The 17,688-nt window shown below is 38.6% G+C and overlaps 1 protein-coding gene across 1 annotated transcript in view; it reads left to right on the top strand.

The window, feature by feature from the left end:
• The first annotated feature begins 8,847 nt into the window (after window positions 1-8,847).
• Window positions 8,848-17,688, top strand: part of CHAF1B (chromatin assembly factor 1 subunit B) — a 31,144-nt gene continuing 22,303 nt past the window's right edge. The window contains exons 1-5 of the mRNA XM_074213939.1: window positions 8,848-9,053; window positions 10,565-10,697; window positions 12,396-12,513; window positions 12,913-13,016; window positions 17,178-17,274. Of these exons, the coding sequence (XP_074070040.1) occupies window positions 8,928-9,053; window positions 10,565-10,697; window positions 12,396-12,513; window positions 12,913-13,016; window positions 17,178-17,274 (578 nt within the window). The 5' untranslated portion in view covers window positions 8,848-8,927. The remainder of the gene's footprint in view (window positions 9,054-10,564; window positions 10,698-12,395; window positions 12,514-12,912; window positions 13,017-17,177; window positions 17,275-17,688) is intronic.

Below are 17,688 nucleotides of genomic sequence, written 5' to 3'. Positions count from 1 at the left end.
TACCTTCACAATAAGAGTGCTCAAAAAGTTCAGGAAGTCACTAGTAAATAGGAGGGGAGGAAGGAGCCGAGCCTTGAAAGAAACAGATTGAGATCTTATAGCTAATCTAGTGGCTATTCATTTGGGCTATGATTTATGTTTCTTGCTCCCTTATCCACCACCTCTCCTCCCCCCTCCCTCCCTCACACCACACACACAACAGACACACACACACACACACACACACACACACACACACACACACACACGCACACACACACACACACACAGAGTTTGGTAAAATCAAGAGCCTGAAAATCCTGATTTCAAATTCAGCCACAGGTACCTTGTTTTGTGACTCCAGGCAAGTCACTTAATTTGTCTCAGTTTCTTCAACTGTAAAATGGGGATAATAACACCACCCGCCTCCCAAGGGTTGTTGTGAAGATCAAATGAGGTAATAATTTTTAAGATAGCACAATACACTTTATTGCCTGCTACATAAAAGCATTATAGAAATACTCATTTGGGGTAGCTAGGTGGCACAGTGGCTAAAGCACTGCTCTGGAGTCAGGAGAGTACAAATCTGGTCTTAGATATTAGCTGTGTGACCCTATGCAAGTTAACTCTGATAGCCTCCCCTAACCTCCAAAAAAAATTAAAAAAAAGCCAGCTGCTATGTTATCATCATTATCATCATCATTCTAAGAAATCTGAAATTTGTTGGATGTTTTATTGGAAAATAGTTCTTGAGATTTGACTTCTTTGTACAAGACTTACTATTCACTATAAATGACTTTGTCTCTTAGGATGGTCCAGACTGCATATTTACAACATAGCTTCTAGCAATATTGAATGGGTGATCAATGTAATATTAATGGTGACTTCAAATATATGGGTAATGGGCTTTGTGGGGAAAACATTGTAGGTGGCATCTTTTTATTATCATTCAGAAATACAGCCTTCCACCTTGCTCACTGATAATCATAAATAATATTGCAAATCAAAAGTTGCAAGTCAAAAAAATTGTGACTTTAGTATAATATAATTTCTAGCCCCAAGGAAGTGATAGTCCTTATATATGCTGCCTTTGAAAGTACTGTTAATTTCTGGTAGCCCTATTTTAAGAAGGACTCTGATAAGGTAAAAATCACATCTTTGAGAAGAGGACATCAAGGATGGTGAAACGGACCTTAAGATCATAGACTTAGGGTGGCTAGGTGGCGTAATGGATAAAGCACCAGCCTTGGAGTCAGGAGTACCTGGGTTTAAATCTGATCTCAGACACTTAATAATTACCTAGCTGTGTGGCCTTGGGCAAGCCACTTAACCCCATTTGCCTCACAAAAAGCTTAAAAAAAAAAAAGATCATAGACTTAGAGATACTGAACCTAGGAAAAAGTCCACCGAGAAAGGTTTTGGAAAGAAACATAATAGCAAGACTTTTTCTTTTTGACTTTCGAAATTAGAATTAGGAATAATGAATGGAAATTGTAAAGAAGCAAATTTATGCTTTAAAAGAAAATTTTCAACTTTACAGCTTGTCAGGATTTCCCTCTTTTTGTCAAGAATACTAGTATACTGGGGGCGGCTAGGTGGCTTAGTGGATAAAGCACCGGCCTTGGAGTCAGGAGTACCTGGGTTCAAATCCAGTCTCAGACACTTAATAATTACCTAGCTGTGTGGCCTTGGGCAAGCCACTTAACCCCATTTACCTTGCCAAAAACCAAAAAAAAGAATACTAGTATACTTCTCCAACTAAATATACAATTTCACCCTTATTTTTGTTCCTTTCTTATACTATTACATACATGTCAATTGTATTGCCAGTTACCAGGTCTACAGAGAAAGAGAGGTAATAAAACAAGGTTAATGCACATAGTCACTAGTACATTACACCTCTCTCTCTCTCTCTCTCTCTCTCTCTCTCTCAAATTTATCTTCCATATAAATGCTAAAGTGAAGCCTAAGTCTGACTTTATCATTCTTGTGCTCAGTGAACTTCAGAAAGTTGTGACCTTTAAGATCAAAGAATAATTCCTGTTTAGCATTTACATTCCTTAATAACCAAGCTCAAAAAAAAAGAATTTGAAATTGAGGGAATACCCATTGGGAAATAGTTCAAGAAGTTGTGGTATATGATTGTGATTGGATCGTGAACAGGATGGTTTCAGAAAAACCTAAGAAGACTTATATAAACTGATGTGAAGGGAAGTGAGCAGAACCAAGTAAACATTGTATATAGTAACTACAATATTATAAGGATTATCACCCATGAAAGACTTAGCTACTCTGATCAGAGATCCAACAATTGTAAAGGACTCATGTTGAAAAGTGCTGTCCATTTCCAGAGAGAGAATGGATAGCTTATGAATGCAGATTGAAGAATACTTTCTTTTGCAACATAGCTAATAATGGAAATCTTTTGCATAATGACATTTTGCTTGGGGGAATGGTGGGCAGGGCAGAGAAAATTGAATTCAAAATTTTAAGGAATGAATGTTAAATTTATTTTACATGTAATTGTAAATTTTTAATGAAATAAATTTAAAATGTATGTGTATATTTTTTAAAAAGGAAAAAAAATAGCCCAAAAGTTACTTTTCATGTTACATACTAAAATATTATAGTCAAGTTGAGATGCTTTTTCAGTCCCAGCCACTATGCTAAGTAAACACTGAGGAAAGAAGAAAAACCAGTTCTTTCTTTTAAGAACCTTACAGTTTTATGGGGAGAAGACATACAGTATTTTTTTTTTTTGTTTATTTTGCAAGGCAGTGAGGTTAAGTGGCTTGCCCAGGGTCACACAGCTAGGTCACTATGAAGTGTCTGAGGCCAAAATTGACCTCAGGACCTCCTGTCTCAAGGGCCAGTGCTCTCTCCACAGTGCCACCTCGCTACCCCAGTAACTATTTATAAACAAGCTTAATTGCAGATAATCTAAGGAGGACTAGGAAAGATTTTGTGCAGAAGTTGGGATATTAGGAGAGATATGAAAGAAGTTAGGGAAGGCCAGGAAAATGAAATAAAAGAGAATTCCAGGAACAAGGAGAAAATTCTCATTTGCTGGGTAGTTACATGCAGGAAGGAGGCCAAAGTTACTAGACTGCAGAGTATATGGAGGGGAGTAAGGTATAAGAAGAGACTAAAGTCCTGAAGGGCATTGAATACCAAACCTGATTTTATATTTCTTCTGGAGCTATGGAGAGCTTTGTATTTTGTTGAATGGGAACTGATATAGACTATTCTTTAGGAAAATCAAGAAAATGGATCATATTGAATCCCTGACTTGGAATTTAAAAAAAAATACACAGAAATTACAATGTTTTCAACCAAGGGTTACTTAGTGAGACCTCTGTCTGAATAGGAATCCTTTCGACAATATACCTGATGTTTAATTTTTTACTGAAAGATCTCTACAGAAGAGGAATGTATTACTCAGGGCTGTCCAACCTAACTTTTTTAAAAGTTTTTATTGAAACAATAGACAGTATGTTTTGATTTGCAATTTTAGTGAGAGCTCTGAGGTAGCTTACTAAATCCAGTAAACATATAGGGGTCTTGCATAAAATCCACACTGCTGGCCACATGAGGCTACATTTTGGACAGCCCTGTATTATTACCTCATGAAATGGCCCATTCTAAATTTAGTTGTTCTAATTGTTATAAATTTTTCCTTCAGTTTATATATACCTCTTAAAAATTTTCACTCCCTAGTTTGCCTGGGTGTCAAGAACAAGTCTAGTCATATTCCACATTACAATTTCCCCAAAATTTAAAGACTATTAGCATCAACAAATTTTCTCTTCAGGCTAAAATCCCTATTTCTGCAGTCAATATTCAATTGAATCTTTCCATATCCGATATTTCAAGATAGAGTCAGCTTCTCTATACTAATGTTATACTTTTTAATGTTTAAGTGATTCTCTGAGTTATTATCCATAAATAATTACTGAATATTTCAGCAACTAATATTATAGGCCAAAGAGTATGAGAAATTAATTGTTGTAATAATACTTAAGTATTTATATAGCCCTTAAAGGTTATAATTATCAACATAGTTTATATTTTACAAAAATATTCTGTTTGTGAAACTTCTTTAGAAGTATTCAAATGGGAAATTCAAAGTTTGATGCAAATTTTTATTTAATATGAATCAAAAAGGTGCAGTTTCTCACTTCTAAAACTAATTTACCTTTAAAGATACATCACATCAATAAAAAAGAAACTTGCACTGAGACTTTCAAATAAAAGAACTGATAAATCATAGTAAATGTTGATTTGAAAATATCACTACTCAAATATGTACAATTTTGTTTTTCAATATTTTGAAAAGAATTTCAGTCAGTTAAAAAAAGATTTCATTTGAATACACATATACAATAAAATAACCTATTTTTAAAAAAAATGAGTGAAAGTCATATTGATATTGTCTTCTCCATGGGGGGAAGGGGCTGGAGGAAAGAATTTGGAAAAGGGAACTACGGATTATGCAGAAAGTATGACAAGTTGGTGATATATTTTAATAATCAAATTATAATGATAGCTCTCTAAATTGATCAGAGGTATAAAGAACATTTATATACATACCCACAGAGTTAAGATACAGAAACACATTTCACTTAGCAGGGAAACAAAAGTGAATAAGAGGGGAAGTAGATTAAGGGAAAAATTAATCCTAAGTAAAAAACTCAAAATATTTATAATTTTGTTATAGCACAGAATTGGAAGCTAAAGGGCTATCTATGAAATGGAAAAATGGTTGGCCCAATTATGGTATGTGGTGGAAAACTTGTGCTATGAGAAATGATGGCAGTAGTTTCACAGAAACTGGAAAGACTTGTATGAATAACTTGTATGCAGAGTGAAGTGAACAAAGTCAGAACAGTAACGAGTATATCTGAAAGATTTAGAACTTGGATGAATTGTGATTCTAGAGGACTCAGGGTAAAACATGCTATTTCTTGCTAGAAAGGAATGTGGAGTGCAACTTGTTCATTGCTTTCTTTAACTATGCAAATTTGTAATGAGATTTTGATATTTCTCATTTGGGTATATTTGGGAGGAAGAAGTGGATTTTTGGTGACAGAAAAAAATTAAAAGGAAATAATATATGGAGAGAAGATGGCCCCAAGAGGACAACTTATGGTTAGCAGCCAGGAACGGGAAGAGACTGAGAGCTAGGAAAAGTAGGGAGAATAATATTACTAAATAAAACCTGCTTGTCCAGAGGCTCCAGTGTGACCATGAAGGATGAAGACTTGAGAAAAGGCTATTAAATTTGGGTCAAGGATATATTGGGAGCTCCTAGGTATATTGGATAGAACCTGGAATTATTAGGAAGATCAAGTAGGTTCTCAGTCTTAGTCTTTTCATCTGTAAAATGAGCTGGAGAATGAAGTAGCAAACATCTTGAGTATCTTTGACAAGAAAACTCCAAATGTAGTCAGAGTTTGACAACTGAAATGCTGAACAACGAAGTAACTATCTGTGTATAGCTAAGTTCGGCTGGAGGAATAGGTAATGGGAAAATGATTGAGTTGGAAAATTGGGAGATTAGGATGTTTATAGTAATGTTAATATGTTGAAATCCTTAATACGTAGGAAGGAGCTGGAAAATAGAAAAAGGATCTAGGAACTAAACTCCTTAAGGAAGGGAAGAAAGCATCTTGGGAGAGTAGCTGAATTTTGATTGAGTGATAAATATGTATAAAATTGCCAAACTGGCCAGCTTACTATTCCTCATACACAGCAGTCATTTCCCATTTTTCTTTCATTGCATAAGCTGTCCTCACTTTTGGAATATAGAGACAGTTCTGCTATTAATGGTTATTTTGAAAATGTGAATTGGTTCCAGTGTCATTGGTGTAGTAGAGACAGTGTGGCAGAACTCAGATTCACCTTTGCTTATGCATCAATTTTGTCCTAGTGCAGAAGAAAACTGCACCATGATGGCTGGGTGTTTATGGAGTGGAAGTGAATTCTTCAGAGGGGGAGGATTTGTTAGAGAAAGTGGAGTCAGAATGACTCCAACTGGGGAAGAGTGCAGATAAGATCATCTTCCTGGACACAGGACTAAAAGAGCTACAGGTGGTCATATAAATAACCGGAGTTGGTTGAGAGTTGGGGTAGGCAGGTAATAAAGAATACATCCAACAAATGATTACATAGAAACACTTTAGGAGAAGCCAGACTGACACCACAAGATACTTTGAAGTGTGTATGATTGGAAGTACTGGAGGTGGTTAGTGTTACTCATGTTGGGACATCTGTGCCTGACCACATCTAGCTTCAGGTCTTTTTCAAGGTTAAGTATTATTGTCTATCTTGAGGTATGTGTGTATGTGGAGAGGGGCTGGTCCACATCCCACAAAACTCCACCCTCCCCCAGCTGTGGGAACTAGGGTGCAGGTTGAGCAACAGCCTGAGGTTGTTACCACTATTTAAGTATTGTTATTAAGTATTGTTATCAATAATTTAACATAAATTTAATAATACGCATTTAATAAAAAATATTTTAATTAGGTTCTTTATCTTTATTTGGTCATTCACAAATTTCATAGCCACTTGGTTTTTTTATTCCAGGGTATTGCACAGCCTTGGGATTTTCAGGATTGAGTATTTTATCTTAGAGAGCTGTCTAAAATCCATCCTTACCATGTAGGATCCTCGATTTTTTTCAAAGCTCAGGGAAATTTCCATATCCTAATTCCTACCCCATATAAAACGACTATTAATTCTGCTTACGTTGTTCATGTTTCCCCTATAAAATACTGGTGGTTTTTTTTCAGGGCAGATATGGCTTTTTGTCTTTGTGTCCTTAGCATGGTGGTACAGAGTAGTGTTAACTAAATTAAATGTGAATTGACTATGTAATGATTTCAGTTATCTAGAAGTGAAATGAAGCAAGCAGAAGCAGATGACCTCATAGGTCTGCTATATGGAGTTTTTCTGTAGATGCACCTTGCCATAATCCCAGAAGTCATGGGAACATAGATTTAGAGTTGGAAGGGGCCTAGCAGTCATTTATTCTGTCTATCTCACTTCACAGATATGGACACTGAAGTCCACATCATTTCTTTGTCAAACAGGTATAAATAAGTAGAGTCAGTATTCAAACCCAGATAGATCCTCTGATCTCAACATTTCCAGTCCACCCTGGGTTTCTGTTTAAATCTGCATGAGAAAGGAGGATTGTTTTTTCCTTTTGGATTTTCAGCTCTTAATAGGGCCTTGGATATAGTAGATATTTGAATTTTTGTTAAACTGAACTGGATTCACATAGCCACTGTGCCTGAGGTTCTCTAGCCAGAGTTCTAGTCTACAGGACACTCTTATGTAGGAAGTTTTGAACCAAAAGACCTGCTTAATGATCTTTGATCAGTTGTGTTCTGTAGGATTTAAAGACAGAACTGCTCGAGAAAACTGAGTTGTCAGAAATTCAAGCCATGGAAAAAACCCTAACATCGTTCTTTATTTTAACTCATAATCCTCTGGGCAGTGGTTAGTTTTCTTGGCAATGATAACCAAGGCTGCAGTCCTGGCAAAAGCTGAGAGATGTGTTTAGCACTAATCGCTTGTCTCCTTTTCTGCATTCTTCATCGAAAAACAGCTGAGATCTCCCCAGTGAAAGATTCACAGAGTGATTGATGACTGTGTCTAGCTGGACCAAAAGCGTTACCTGGGATCTCGAATTCTGCAAACCTTTTGGGAAAAAGCTAATCGTCACATTGCATAGAAATCTCAGGGTGCATTTAGAAGCAGAGTTCACGGATGATCTTGCTTTCCCAGCAAGATTTCTTCTCTCCCTCTTCCCAGCCTCAGCCCCAGCTCCAGCTCCATCTCCCTCTCCCTGACTCACCATATAAAAATGGCAAATGCTGGAAATCGCTCTTTTAAGCTAATATGCCGCCACCTCAACAAGGATCCGAATGTTTGAGCACAAAACTTGCCATCTCCGGCCTTTCGGAGGCCGTGCTGAGACACCAGAGGCTCAGAGTCGTTTTTGCATTTTGGAGGCCCTCGATTCCCCCCCAAATGACCCCCCTAGTAGGTAAGAAGTGGGAGTGATCTCACCTAGGCAGCTTCGGGGCATTTTTCTTCTCTCTTCCCAACTTTATTCCCTTTCCAGTGCATCCTTTGCCTAGCTGTCAGCCCTGTTAACAGCCGGTGCCAGCCCTGTTCCGAAGTTTTGGGCGGCTGGGCCCGGGAGCCTTCCCGCGGGCCACGCGGCCTTCCCGGCCCGACTCGTGCTCCTTGTGGCGGCGGCGGCCCGCGGGCCCCGCCCCCAGCGCGCCCGCCTTCCGCCCCGCCCCCAGCCCCGCCCCCAGCGCGCCCGCCTTCCGCCCCGCCCCGCCGGTTGCTCGCGCCTGAAGTTTGCCGCCGCCCCCCGCAGACTCCGCGGCCATTTCCGCCGCGCACGTTCCTCCCTCCTTCCTCCCCGCCACTTGTGCTGGTTCCCATGGGGCAGGCGGAGCGGGCCGCGCGGTGTGCCCGGGACCTGTAGGGGCTCCGGCTCGGGGGCGCGGGGCGGCCCGGCAGGCGGGGGCCACGACCACCCCGCGCGGCGGGAGTCCTCAGACTAGCCCCGCCCCGCGCCGCGCCGCGCCCCGCCCCCCGCTCCCGCCACTCGCAGAGCCGGGCCGGGCCTGTGGCTGGAGCGCGGGAACCGCGGCGGCGCGGAGCTCCCCGGCCCGGGCTGCCGGGCCCCAGGGCCTGCCTCCGCCTCCGCCTCCCCGGCTCCCCGGCGCCGGCCCGCGGCCCGCGCGTCCTGCCGGAGCCCGGCCGGGGTCGCTCACACGGAAGCGGGCGCGGGGAGGAAGCCCGCTCCCGGCCCCGCGCCCCCTTCCGGCCGGGCGGGGGGCGGGGCGCCCCCACTCGGGCCTGTGACCGCGCGCCTCGGCGCTCTCCCTACCGTTAGCACGCGCCCGCCGCCGCGGAGGAGGAGGATGAAGGTCATCACTTGTGAGATAGCCTGGCACAACAAGGAGCCCGTGTACAGCCTGGACTTCCAGCGCGGCACGGACGGCAGGATCCACAGGCTGGCCTCCTCGGGAGTGGACACGGCCGTGCGGGTGAGTGGGCGCCAGTGCGTCCGGGCGCGGCCTCCGCTGTGGGCGCCACTCGCTCTCTTTTAAAATATTTTATTTCGAGTTTTACAATTTTCCCCCAGTCTTCCTTCCCTCCCCCACCCCACAGAAGTCAATTTGCCAGTCTTTACATTGTTTCCATGGTGTACATTGATCCAGATTGAATGTGATGAGAGAGAAATCACATCCTTAAGGAAGAAACATAAAGTACAAGAGACAGCAAGATCAGACAATAAGGTATTAGGGCTTTTTCCCCTAAATTAAAGGTCTTTGTTCAAACTCCACAGTTGTTTCTCTATATACAGATGGCATTCTCCATTGCAGACAGCCGCAAATCGTCCCCGATTGTTGCACCGAGGGAATGAGCCAGTCCATCCAGGCTGATCCGGACTTCTCTTAAAGCTAATGTGGACCAAAGCAAGGAGGAGCCTCAGATTCGGAAGCAGTTCTTGATCTAGACAAAGAACCTTGACCAGGGAGTCAGGAGAGCTCAGTTCTGAGGCCCTGACAATTGCTCTGTAAAATGAGAGGGTCTTCCTAGATGAGAATATCTTTCACAACCTATATACTTACATGGCTCAAAATGACTAGCCAATAGAGGTTGAAAGAAAAAGGTACAATGCTTTTTTCCCCAATTTACACAGGTTATTTTTAAATTCTCAGATTTCAGTTCATTTTGGGACTAAGTTGTAAATAAAAGTTTGTTAAAGTGTTGGTCTTGAAATCAGAAGGACCTGACTTTAAATCATTTGTGTGTGTGTGTGGTCATTTGATTTCTGTGTCCAGGGTCACACAAATATCATATATTACAGATAGGACTTAAACACAGGACTTCCTCCCTCAGAAGCCAAATCTTATTTACTGCTTCATGCTGTCCATCATTACTTTTTATTCAGCTCATTAAAATTAGTCCCTAGTTTGATTCCCTGATTCTGTCAGTGTGAGCCCCTGAATCTATCTCACAGTATTGTTTTGGGAATCCAGAGATAAGACATTTTTAACTACAAATAATCTAATGGATCAGAGATATCTACTTCCAAGTTGTATAGCTTCCCTACCCGCTCTTTTTTTTCTTTGCAAGGCAATGGAATTAAGTGACTTGTCCAAGGCCACACAGCTAGGTAATTATTAAATGTCTGAGGTCAGATTTGAACTCAGGTACTCCTGACTCCAAGGCCCGGGCTCTCTATCCACTGTGCCACCTAGCCGCCCCAACCTACCTGCTCTTTTATCCAATTCTTGTCCTTGGTTTTCCCTAAGTTCATCTTAAGAGTTTGACTTATGGTGGATACAGATTCTCATTCTTTTGACATTGCACAGATGCCCATGGAGCATAGACCCTAAACCATCTTTTTTTCTTATCACACATCATACTATAAAAGCTATTCTTTTTTTTTTCAGAGGGACCTCCATTTTGTACTTTAAAAGGGAATTTTTTTAATAGTTGTTTTAGACATTGTTTAAATTAATGTTGATTTTTTTTTTTTTGTAAACAGATCTGGAAAGTAGAAAAAGGACCAGATGGAAAAGCCATCGTAGAATTTTTGTCCAATCTTACTCGTCATACCAAAGCAGTAAATGTTGTTCGGTTTTCTCCTAATGGTGAAATCCTAGCATCTGGGGGAGATGGTGAGTGCTATCACATTTACTATAAATTTCTAGATGCTTTCTACCTCAAGCCTTGTCAAATGATAGCTTTTTAAATTCAACAATCCCATTTAGCAAATGTAGTGACCTACATGATAGGTGCTTATGATTTTGTAATAGATGATTGTGGTAGGAAAAAAATGAAAAATGACAGTACTTTTTCCTGAAGAAAATTACAGTCTAGTGGGGGGAAGACATTATGTACTAAATTCCTTTCCTTGAAGCTTTAAAGTTTTGTCTGATCTTTTTATACAAAGTAAAATGTGAGGCACAAAAGGGTAATCATTTTCATTTGTGAGGGTCATAAAGATATTTTCTGAATTAGATCTTAAAAGCATAAAAAGATTTCTCTAAACAAAGGTAAGTTTTTTCCAGGCATAGGTCTTGTGAGTGCTTGGAAGTAGGAAGGTATAGGATGAGGTCAGTTAGCCCGTCAGTAAACATTTATTAAGTGCCCATGTATGCCATTTACTATGCTAAACACTGGGGGAAAAAAGGTAAATTGGGAAAGACAAAAGAAAATTCCAGTTTTCAGGGAGCCTAATGGGGAAGACAACACACGAGGCAAGCATGACTGGAGTATAAAGATCACAAAAGAAAGTATTATGAAATAAGACTGGAAATGTTGATTGGCTCAAGATTGTAGAGAACATTAAATATCCAAATGGAGTTTGTATAACCAGTGGGGAGTCACTGCAAGTTTTGGGGCAGGGCAATGAATGACATGACTAAAAAAAAAATTTTAATTACATTTTTAAAAATGACCTAAAAAATATTGTGAAACCTAGATAGAAGATGGGTGTGAGACTGAAAACAGGGAGATAACTTAGGAGGTTATTACAGGAATTTAGGCAAGAAAGTAATATGGATATAATGAAGCTGAATTAGTGTAGTAGCATCTAAGGCAGAAATGGTATAAGTAGAAGTGATAGGACAAGGACTTGTATGTTTGAAGGTGAGAGAAGAGTGTTTGAGAGCTGATGGTGAGGTTATAAACTCATTTTGAACTTTCAGGCCAGTCATGTGCTTGTGTATTCCTGGGTCTTCAAAAGACTGAAATTAACAAGTTCAGATATACTTTGTAGTGACTTCTTTCTCCTGATCTTGGAATGGGAGATAAATATTGATTCTACTTGTCATCCTTTTAGAATCGTAGCTAACCAGTCTAAACAGTGAGAAAGTGACACATACATAATTTCACAATAAAAATTAAATTCCTTGTCTTGCCAAGTTAAAAATGGTTTGAGCTGACACTACATAGAATTCCTCTTGATAACAAGTAGACTGATTTGTATTTTCTGTGTGTAGTTAAAAGGGAAGTAGAGTTTGAAGAAAAATTGAAAGTATTTTTACCTTTAGCTAAAGTTTCTAAAGATTGCAAAATAATTTGTAATAATGTATGTTGAATAATTGAAGTGGTTGGGAATAAGAGAGACTTAATTGAGTCAAATCTTACTTCTGACATTGCCTGAGATAGGTCCCTTAACTCATGTGATCGCTGACAGCTTCCTGGGATTTTTACTGAGTCTAGAACACTGCCCTTTTTGTAAAGAGAATTCATATTCTAGGAGCACTTCTTCGGTGATATAATCACATATCTTTTTGATGGAATCAAGATTATTTCAGGAAATAAAAATCATCAATAAAATATGATCTATAATCAAATTAAATACCCTACAGATGCTGCCATTTTGTTGTGGAAAGTTAATGATAACAAGGAGCCAGAACAAATTGCGTTTCAGGATGAGGATGAGGCACAACTGAATAAGGAGAATTGGGCTGTCATTAAAACATTAAGGTAACTTACATGCCAGAGAGATTTTTCACATTTCTATTTCTATTTAATACATATTTTGGTAAATTTAAATTTGCTTGAAATATTTTCCTAGATCATAAAGGAAACTTTTTTTTTAATTCAAATGCCCTGATACAAATTTGAATTAAATTTGCTTGCTTTTTAAAGTTACAAATTTCTTTTATTGTAGCTCTTCCTGGATGACACTGTATACCCCTGCTCATCCTTTTTAATGTAGTGTATGTGTGATCTCTAATGCAGTAGAATTTTGTTTAAAGAAGTCTCATTCTAATGTGCTAAAAACTATCTTTTAAAGCAATTTTCATTTTAAAAAATACTGCTAAGATAATAGCTAATATTTGCTAATATTAAGCTAATAAATGCCTCTAATTTGCATTCCAGAGGACACTTAGAAGATGTGTATGATATTTGTTGGATGACTGATGGAAATTTAATGGCCTCTGCCTCTGTGGATAATACAGCTATTATATGGGATGTTGGTAAAGGTAACTCATAATTTTTTTTTTAATGTTTTTGCAAGGCAATGGGGTTAAGTAACTTGCCAAGGCCACACAGCTAGGTAATTATTAAGTGTCTGAGACAGGATTTGAACTCAGGCACTCCTGACTCCAGGGCCGGTGCTCTATCCACTGCACCACTTAGCTGCCCCTCATAATTTCTTTTGATATTTTTGTTTTTGGAAAACAAGTGAAATACCAAATAACAGTGTAAAGTCCACACTACACAGAAATTAAAAGCACTAAACAAGGGTGGGGGGGAGCCTTTAGTAGATTTCCTCAGGTGGTAAACTTTCCAATGATAGGGATAAAAATTTTCATTATTTGGAACTGGAAATTGAGCTTGGCAATAGGTAGTAGGTTGGTCTCATTGTTTTGGCACCAGAATGTTTGGTGAGATTAGTGTTGAAGAGAATTCTTGGTTGTCAAATAGGAGGCATTCAAAGACTGAGTCTTTTTCCCTGATAGCATTGAGAATAGAAGAATCTCATAGCAAAAAACTGCTAGAAAAATCAGTCAGAAATTCCTTTACACAAAATCTATTGCCATACATAAATTTGACCTAGTTGTGTTGAAGAATTGATTCAATACTCTCTACTGTTCTTGTTTGGGTAATGTATTCTTCATTTCTCATAGCTGTAAGGGAAAAAAAGAACAGACTAGAGATATACTAATGGATGCCATAACCAAATCTTTTGCTGAATTTGACAAAATATGTGTGATTTGTTGTCTTTTGAATTTGGTTGGATAGAGGAAAGATAAATTGGAGTGGTATAGAGTTGGAAAAGTTTAAAGTTATCAGATGCAGTTGAAACATTCTGATAACAAGTAACATTTTAACAAGATATAGTTATAGGAAATTGAGCAGCAGCAAAGTTTTTCATGGTAATAGTCCAGGGTGGTAGTGTCTAGTATTCCCATAGCCCCTTGCAGTAATGTCAAGATCTCTAGAAGCTCAACAAAGTAAGATGCTCTCATTCCACACTAAGCTCATTTGTTTAATCTTAAGTTTTTTCTTCAGTTATGTAGAACAGAGTTCAAATATACCTTTTAAAATTAACCTTCACTCTTTTCCTTGCTACTATTGGTTACCCTCACTCCCTCTCTACGATCCACATTAGTTCCATATTTTTCTGAGGAGTGGCAGTAGTCAACCTCCTTTCCAGAAAGTTGATTTTTCTGATAGATGCTACATTTGTGGAACCAAGTTTCATGAGATATCCATGCTTTGAGTATCACTAGATAGTTGCTTAATGGAGACCCTTGAACCTTTTCATCATCTACCTCTTTTCCCGTATTCCGATATTCTGTCTGGATACATACCCCCAAGGTTAGGTTGTTCCCACCCTTTCTTAATCTCTTCATTTTAGTGATACTTAACTAATTCCTGAACATAACATAACCCTCCCACCAACCCCAGCTGTCTGCTTTTTTATTTTCATACATCTTGACAGCATATCCCATTCCAGATCTGCCTTCTGGTGTGCCCGCTGAACTCCTCTTCTATAATTAACAAAATTCTTTTCACTTTAGACCTCCTTTTTTTGTTTCTCCCATCTTGTAGCCATCACTGACACCTAGATGACATTGTATCCCTGCTCATCCTATTCAGGACCAATCACAGTTTTAATAATTCATAGAGGAGTTCCGAAGCCTTATTACTTCAGACTTTCCCTTTATCGCCTGTATGCTGCTATTTTTCTCAAACTTTTTTTTTAATTTAAGGCAATGGGATTAAGTGACTTGCCCAAGATCACGTAGCTAGGTAATTTTTTTTTGGCTTTTTTGCAAGGCAATGGAGTTAAGTGGTTTGCCCAGGGCTACACAGGTAGGTAATTATTAAGTGTCTGAGGCTGGATTTGAACTCAGATACTCCTGACTCCAGGGCCGGTGCTCTATCCACTGGGCCAACTGGCTGCATGATTATTTTATAAAGTAATGTAGAAATAATAACTAAGTCACAGTTAACTCATAAATCTGGATAGATCACCTTCTCTCACCAAAGGACATAATATCTGTGGGGGAGAGTGGACACATATTTATATGTGGGTGAGTATGGGCACACATTTATAGAAACTTTTACAGGAGACATATGGGTAAGGATATTATATGTTTTGGGGACAGCATAGAATTCTTCAGGCCTTGATGTATCCTTGGTTGCTTTTATGAATAATCTGCATCAGAAGAAGCTGTTTGTCTGCTAACTTTACTCCTGGTCTTCACTGCCCTACTAGGTAAATCCTCTGGAACTGAAAAAAAGTAGTGAGATGATCTTTTAGTTGGCAATTACCCTTAAAAGAATACTAAAGCTACTGAAGTATTTACTCTCATTGGTGTAATAAACAGGTCCTTGAAGCTAGTGAACTGCCAAGCTCTTTTTTTTTTTTTTTTTTTTTTTTTTAGGTTTTTGCAAGGCAAATGGCGTTAAGTGGCTTGCCCAAGGCCACACAGCTAGGTAATTATTAAGTGTCTGAGACCTGATTTGAACCCAGGTACTCCTGACTCCAGGGCCAGTGCTTTATCCACTACACCACCTAGCTGCCCCATGCCAAGCTCTTCATTAGGGCTTTCTGAGTACTGCTGACCAGCCCTCCCAGCTCTTCACTTAACAAGATGCAGCTTTGACCTATCAGTTTCAACCCATATTTACAGCAAAGCAACTGTTAATACCTTTCTCCCTTTTCCTTCCAACCAGAGGGAGCAGGAGCAAAAATCCACCAGAAACTTCTGAGAATTTCACCTCTCAGTCTATAGATAGGTAACTGAAATTGCAAGAGTTCAGCTCTTCCAATTCAAAAGCTCCCAGTCTTTAGCCAGTCCCCAAAGTGAAACTTGGATTCAAGTGAAAGAAAGCTCCCAAGTGCTACAGTTGGAGCTTGTTCATCTGCTACTTGTCTTTTTACTCAATTTCTTTGACCTTCTTAATCATGTCTGCTTTGAGGGGAAGCTAGGTGGATAGAGGACCTGAGTTCAAATCCAACCTCAGTGACCTTAGGCAAATTGCTTAATCCTATTGCCCCACAAAAACTAGGAAAAAAATTTATGTCCTTTCTTCCTCCTGGTACTCAGTGATACATCTTTTTTCTTTAAAAGAAAAAAATTCATGAAATCATCCCATCTCTATTAGTTATAAGGTCATAGTCACCCAACAGTTGTTTGATTTACCTGTTTGTGACTTTAGTCTTTTAGTTTCTTAAAAAAAAAGTTGTGGGGGGACAGCTAGGTGGCACAGTGGATAGAGCACTGGCCCTGGAGTCAGGAGGACTGAGTTCAAATTCAGCCTCAGACATTTAATATTTGCCTGTGTGACCTTGGGCAAGTCATTTAACCCCATTGCCTTAAATAAACAAAATTTTTAAAAAGTTGTGTTTAAGTGATTGAGCTGTCTTTAAACAGATCCTTTTTCTCTATTTGGTCTTCCTCCAGTTCGTTTATCAATTCTCCATAAGCAGATGTTCTTTTTCTGTTCCTTTTTATTACCAAACTCTCTATATGTCCTTCATTTTTCCAAGTTAATTTAATTCTTTTTCTATACAAAAACTCCTTTTCTTCCTCAAAAGTTAATTTTCTTCCTTTTTTAATGATTAAAAGACTAACATATGAAAGGGTTAATGCCTTAGACACGATTTTTTGAATAAATGAAGTATTTCTCTGTTAATTCCCTAGTAAGATTTAGGCAGAAAGAATTCTGTCTTCTAAATATTATCAGCAAAGATATAAGTTGTTAATCATATTATGTTTATGGCTTGCTTTACAGTGAAAAATAATTATTTAGTATTCTTCTGGACCTTTTATGATTTCACTGGAATATGTAGCTCTCTAAAAAGTTTCCTCTACCAATGAAGATAAACTTCTTTGTTTAGCATCTGGCATGTGAAAAGAACTATGCTCTGCAAGGGGGAAGAGATATGGGGGAAGAAGTGTTACAAAAAGAAGAAAGGAATGACCCTGCACTCCAAAACCTTGCACTCTATTTGGAGAGAAAATCTGTAAGCATAAGAAATTAAATAATGCAAGACAGAATTGACAGTTCAGTAATATAACTAATATCACAACCACACAACCATGGTTAGTTTCCAAATGAACACTGCAAAGTGAAAATGTTATTTAAATTTAAGGGATTTTATATTATTTTGTGTGCTTTTCTAGGACAAAAAGTTTCCATATTTAATGAACACAAGAGTTATGTACAAGGAGTTACCTGGGATCCCTTGGGTCAATATATTGCAACTCTGAGTTGTGACAGGTAAGTTAATACTTTAGCAGCATCTCTTTCTGTACTTTCTTGAAATTGTGGTTTTTTTTTTATGTTGGTTATTTATTAGTGAAGGTTATATGTCATATATTTAGGTGTTAATATTTTAACCAGTATTAATCTTTTGTAGCTGTAATGCTTCTAGCATTTTCCTTTCTCCTTTATGTTAGATTTTTTATGTAATCCAATGTGTAAAACATTTTCTTCTGGAAGAACAAAAATTTATTATAAAACATCTTCTAGAAGACATTATACATAATAGGTGCTAAATAAATAATTGTCTAATGATTTAAGCAAGTGTCCCTTAACTTTAAATACTTTTGAATATTATGGTAATGGGCATTTTAAACTATGGCATTATAAAATAGACTGTTTAAGAGAAATTCTAAACATTTTGCTTTTTTG

This window comes from Macrotis lagotis, chromosome 1 (genome assembly GCF_037893015.1).
Source record: "Macrotis lagotis isolate mMagLag1 chromosome 1, bilby.v1.9.chrom.fasta, whole genome shotgun sequence".
Taxonomy (NCBI): Eukaryota; Metazoa; Chordata; class Mammalia; order Peramelemorphia; family Peramelidae; genus Macrotis; species Macrotis lagotis.
Note: the sequence above shows the minus strand (reverse complement) of the source record. Positions and strands in the feature narration are given on the sequence as shown.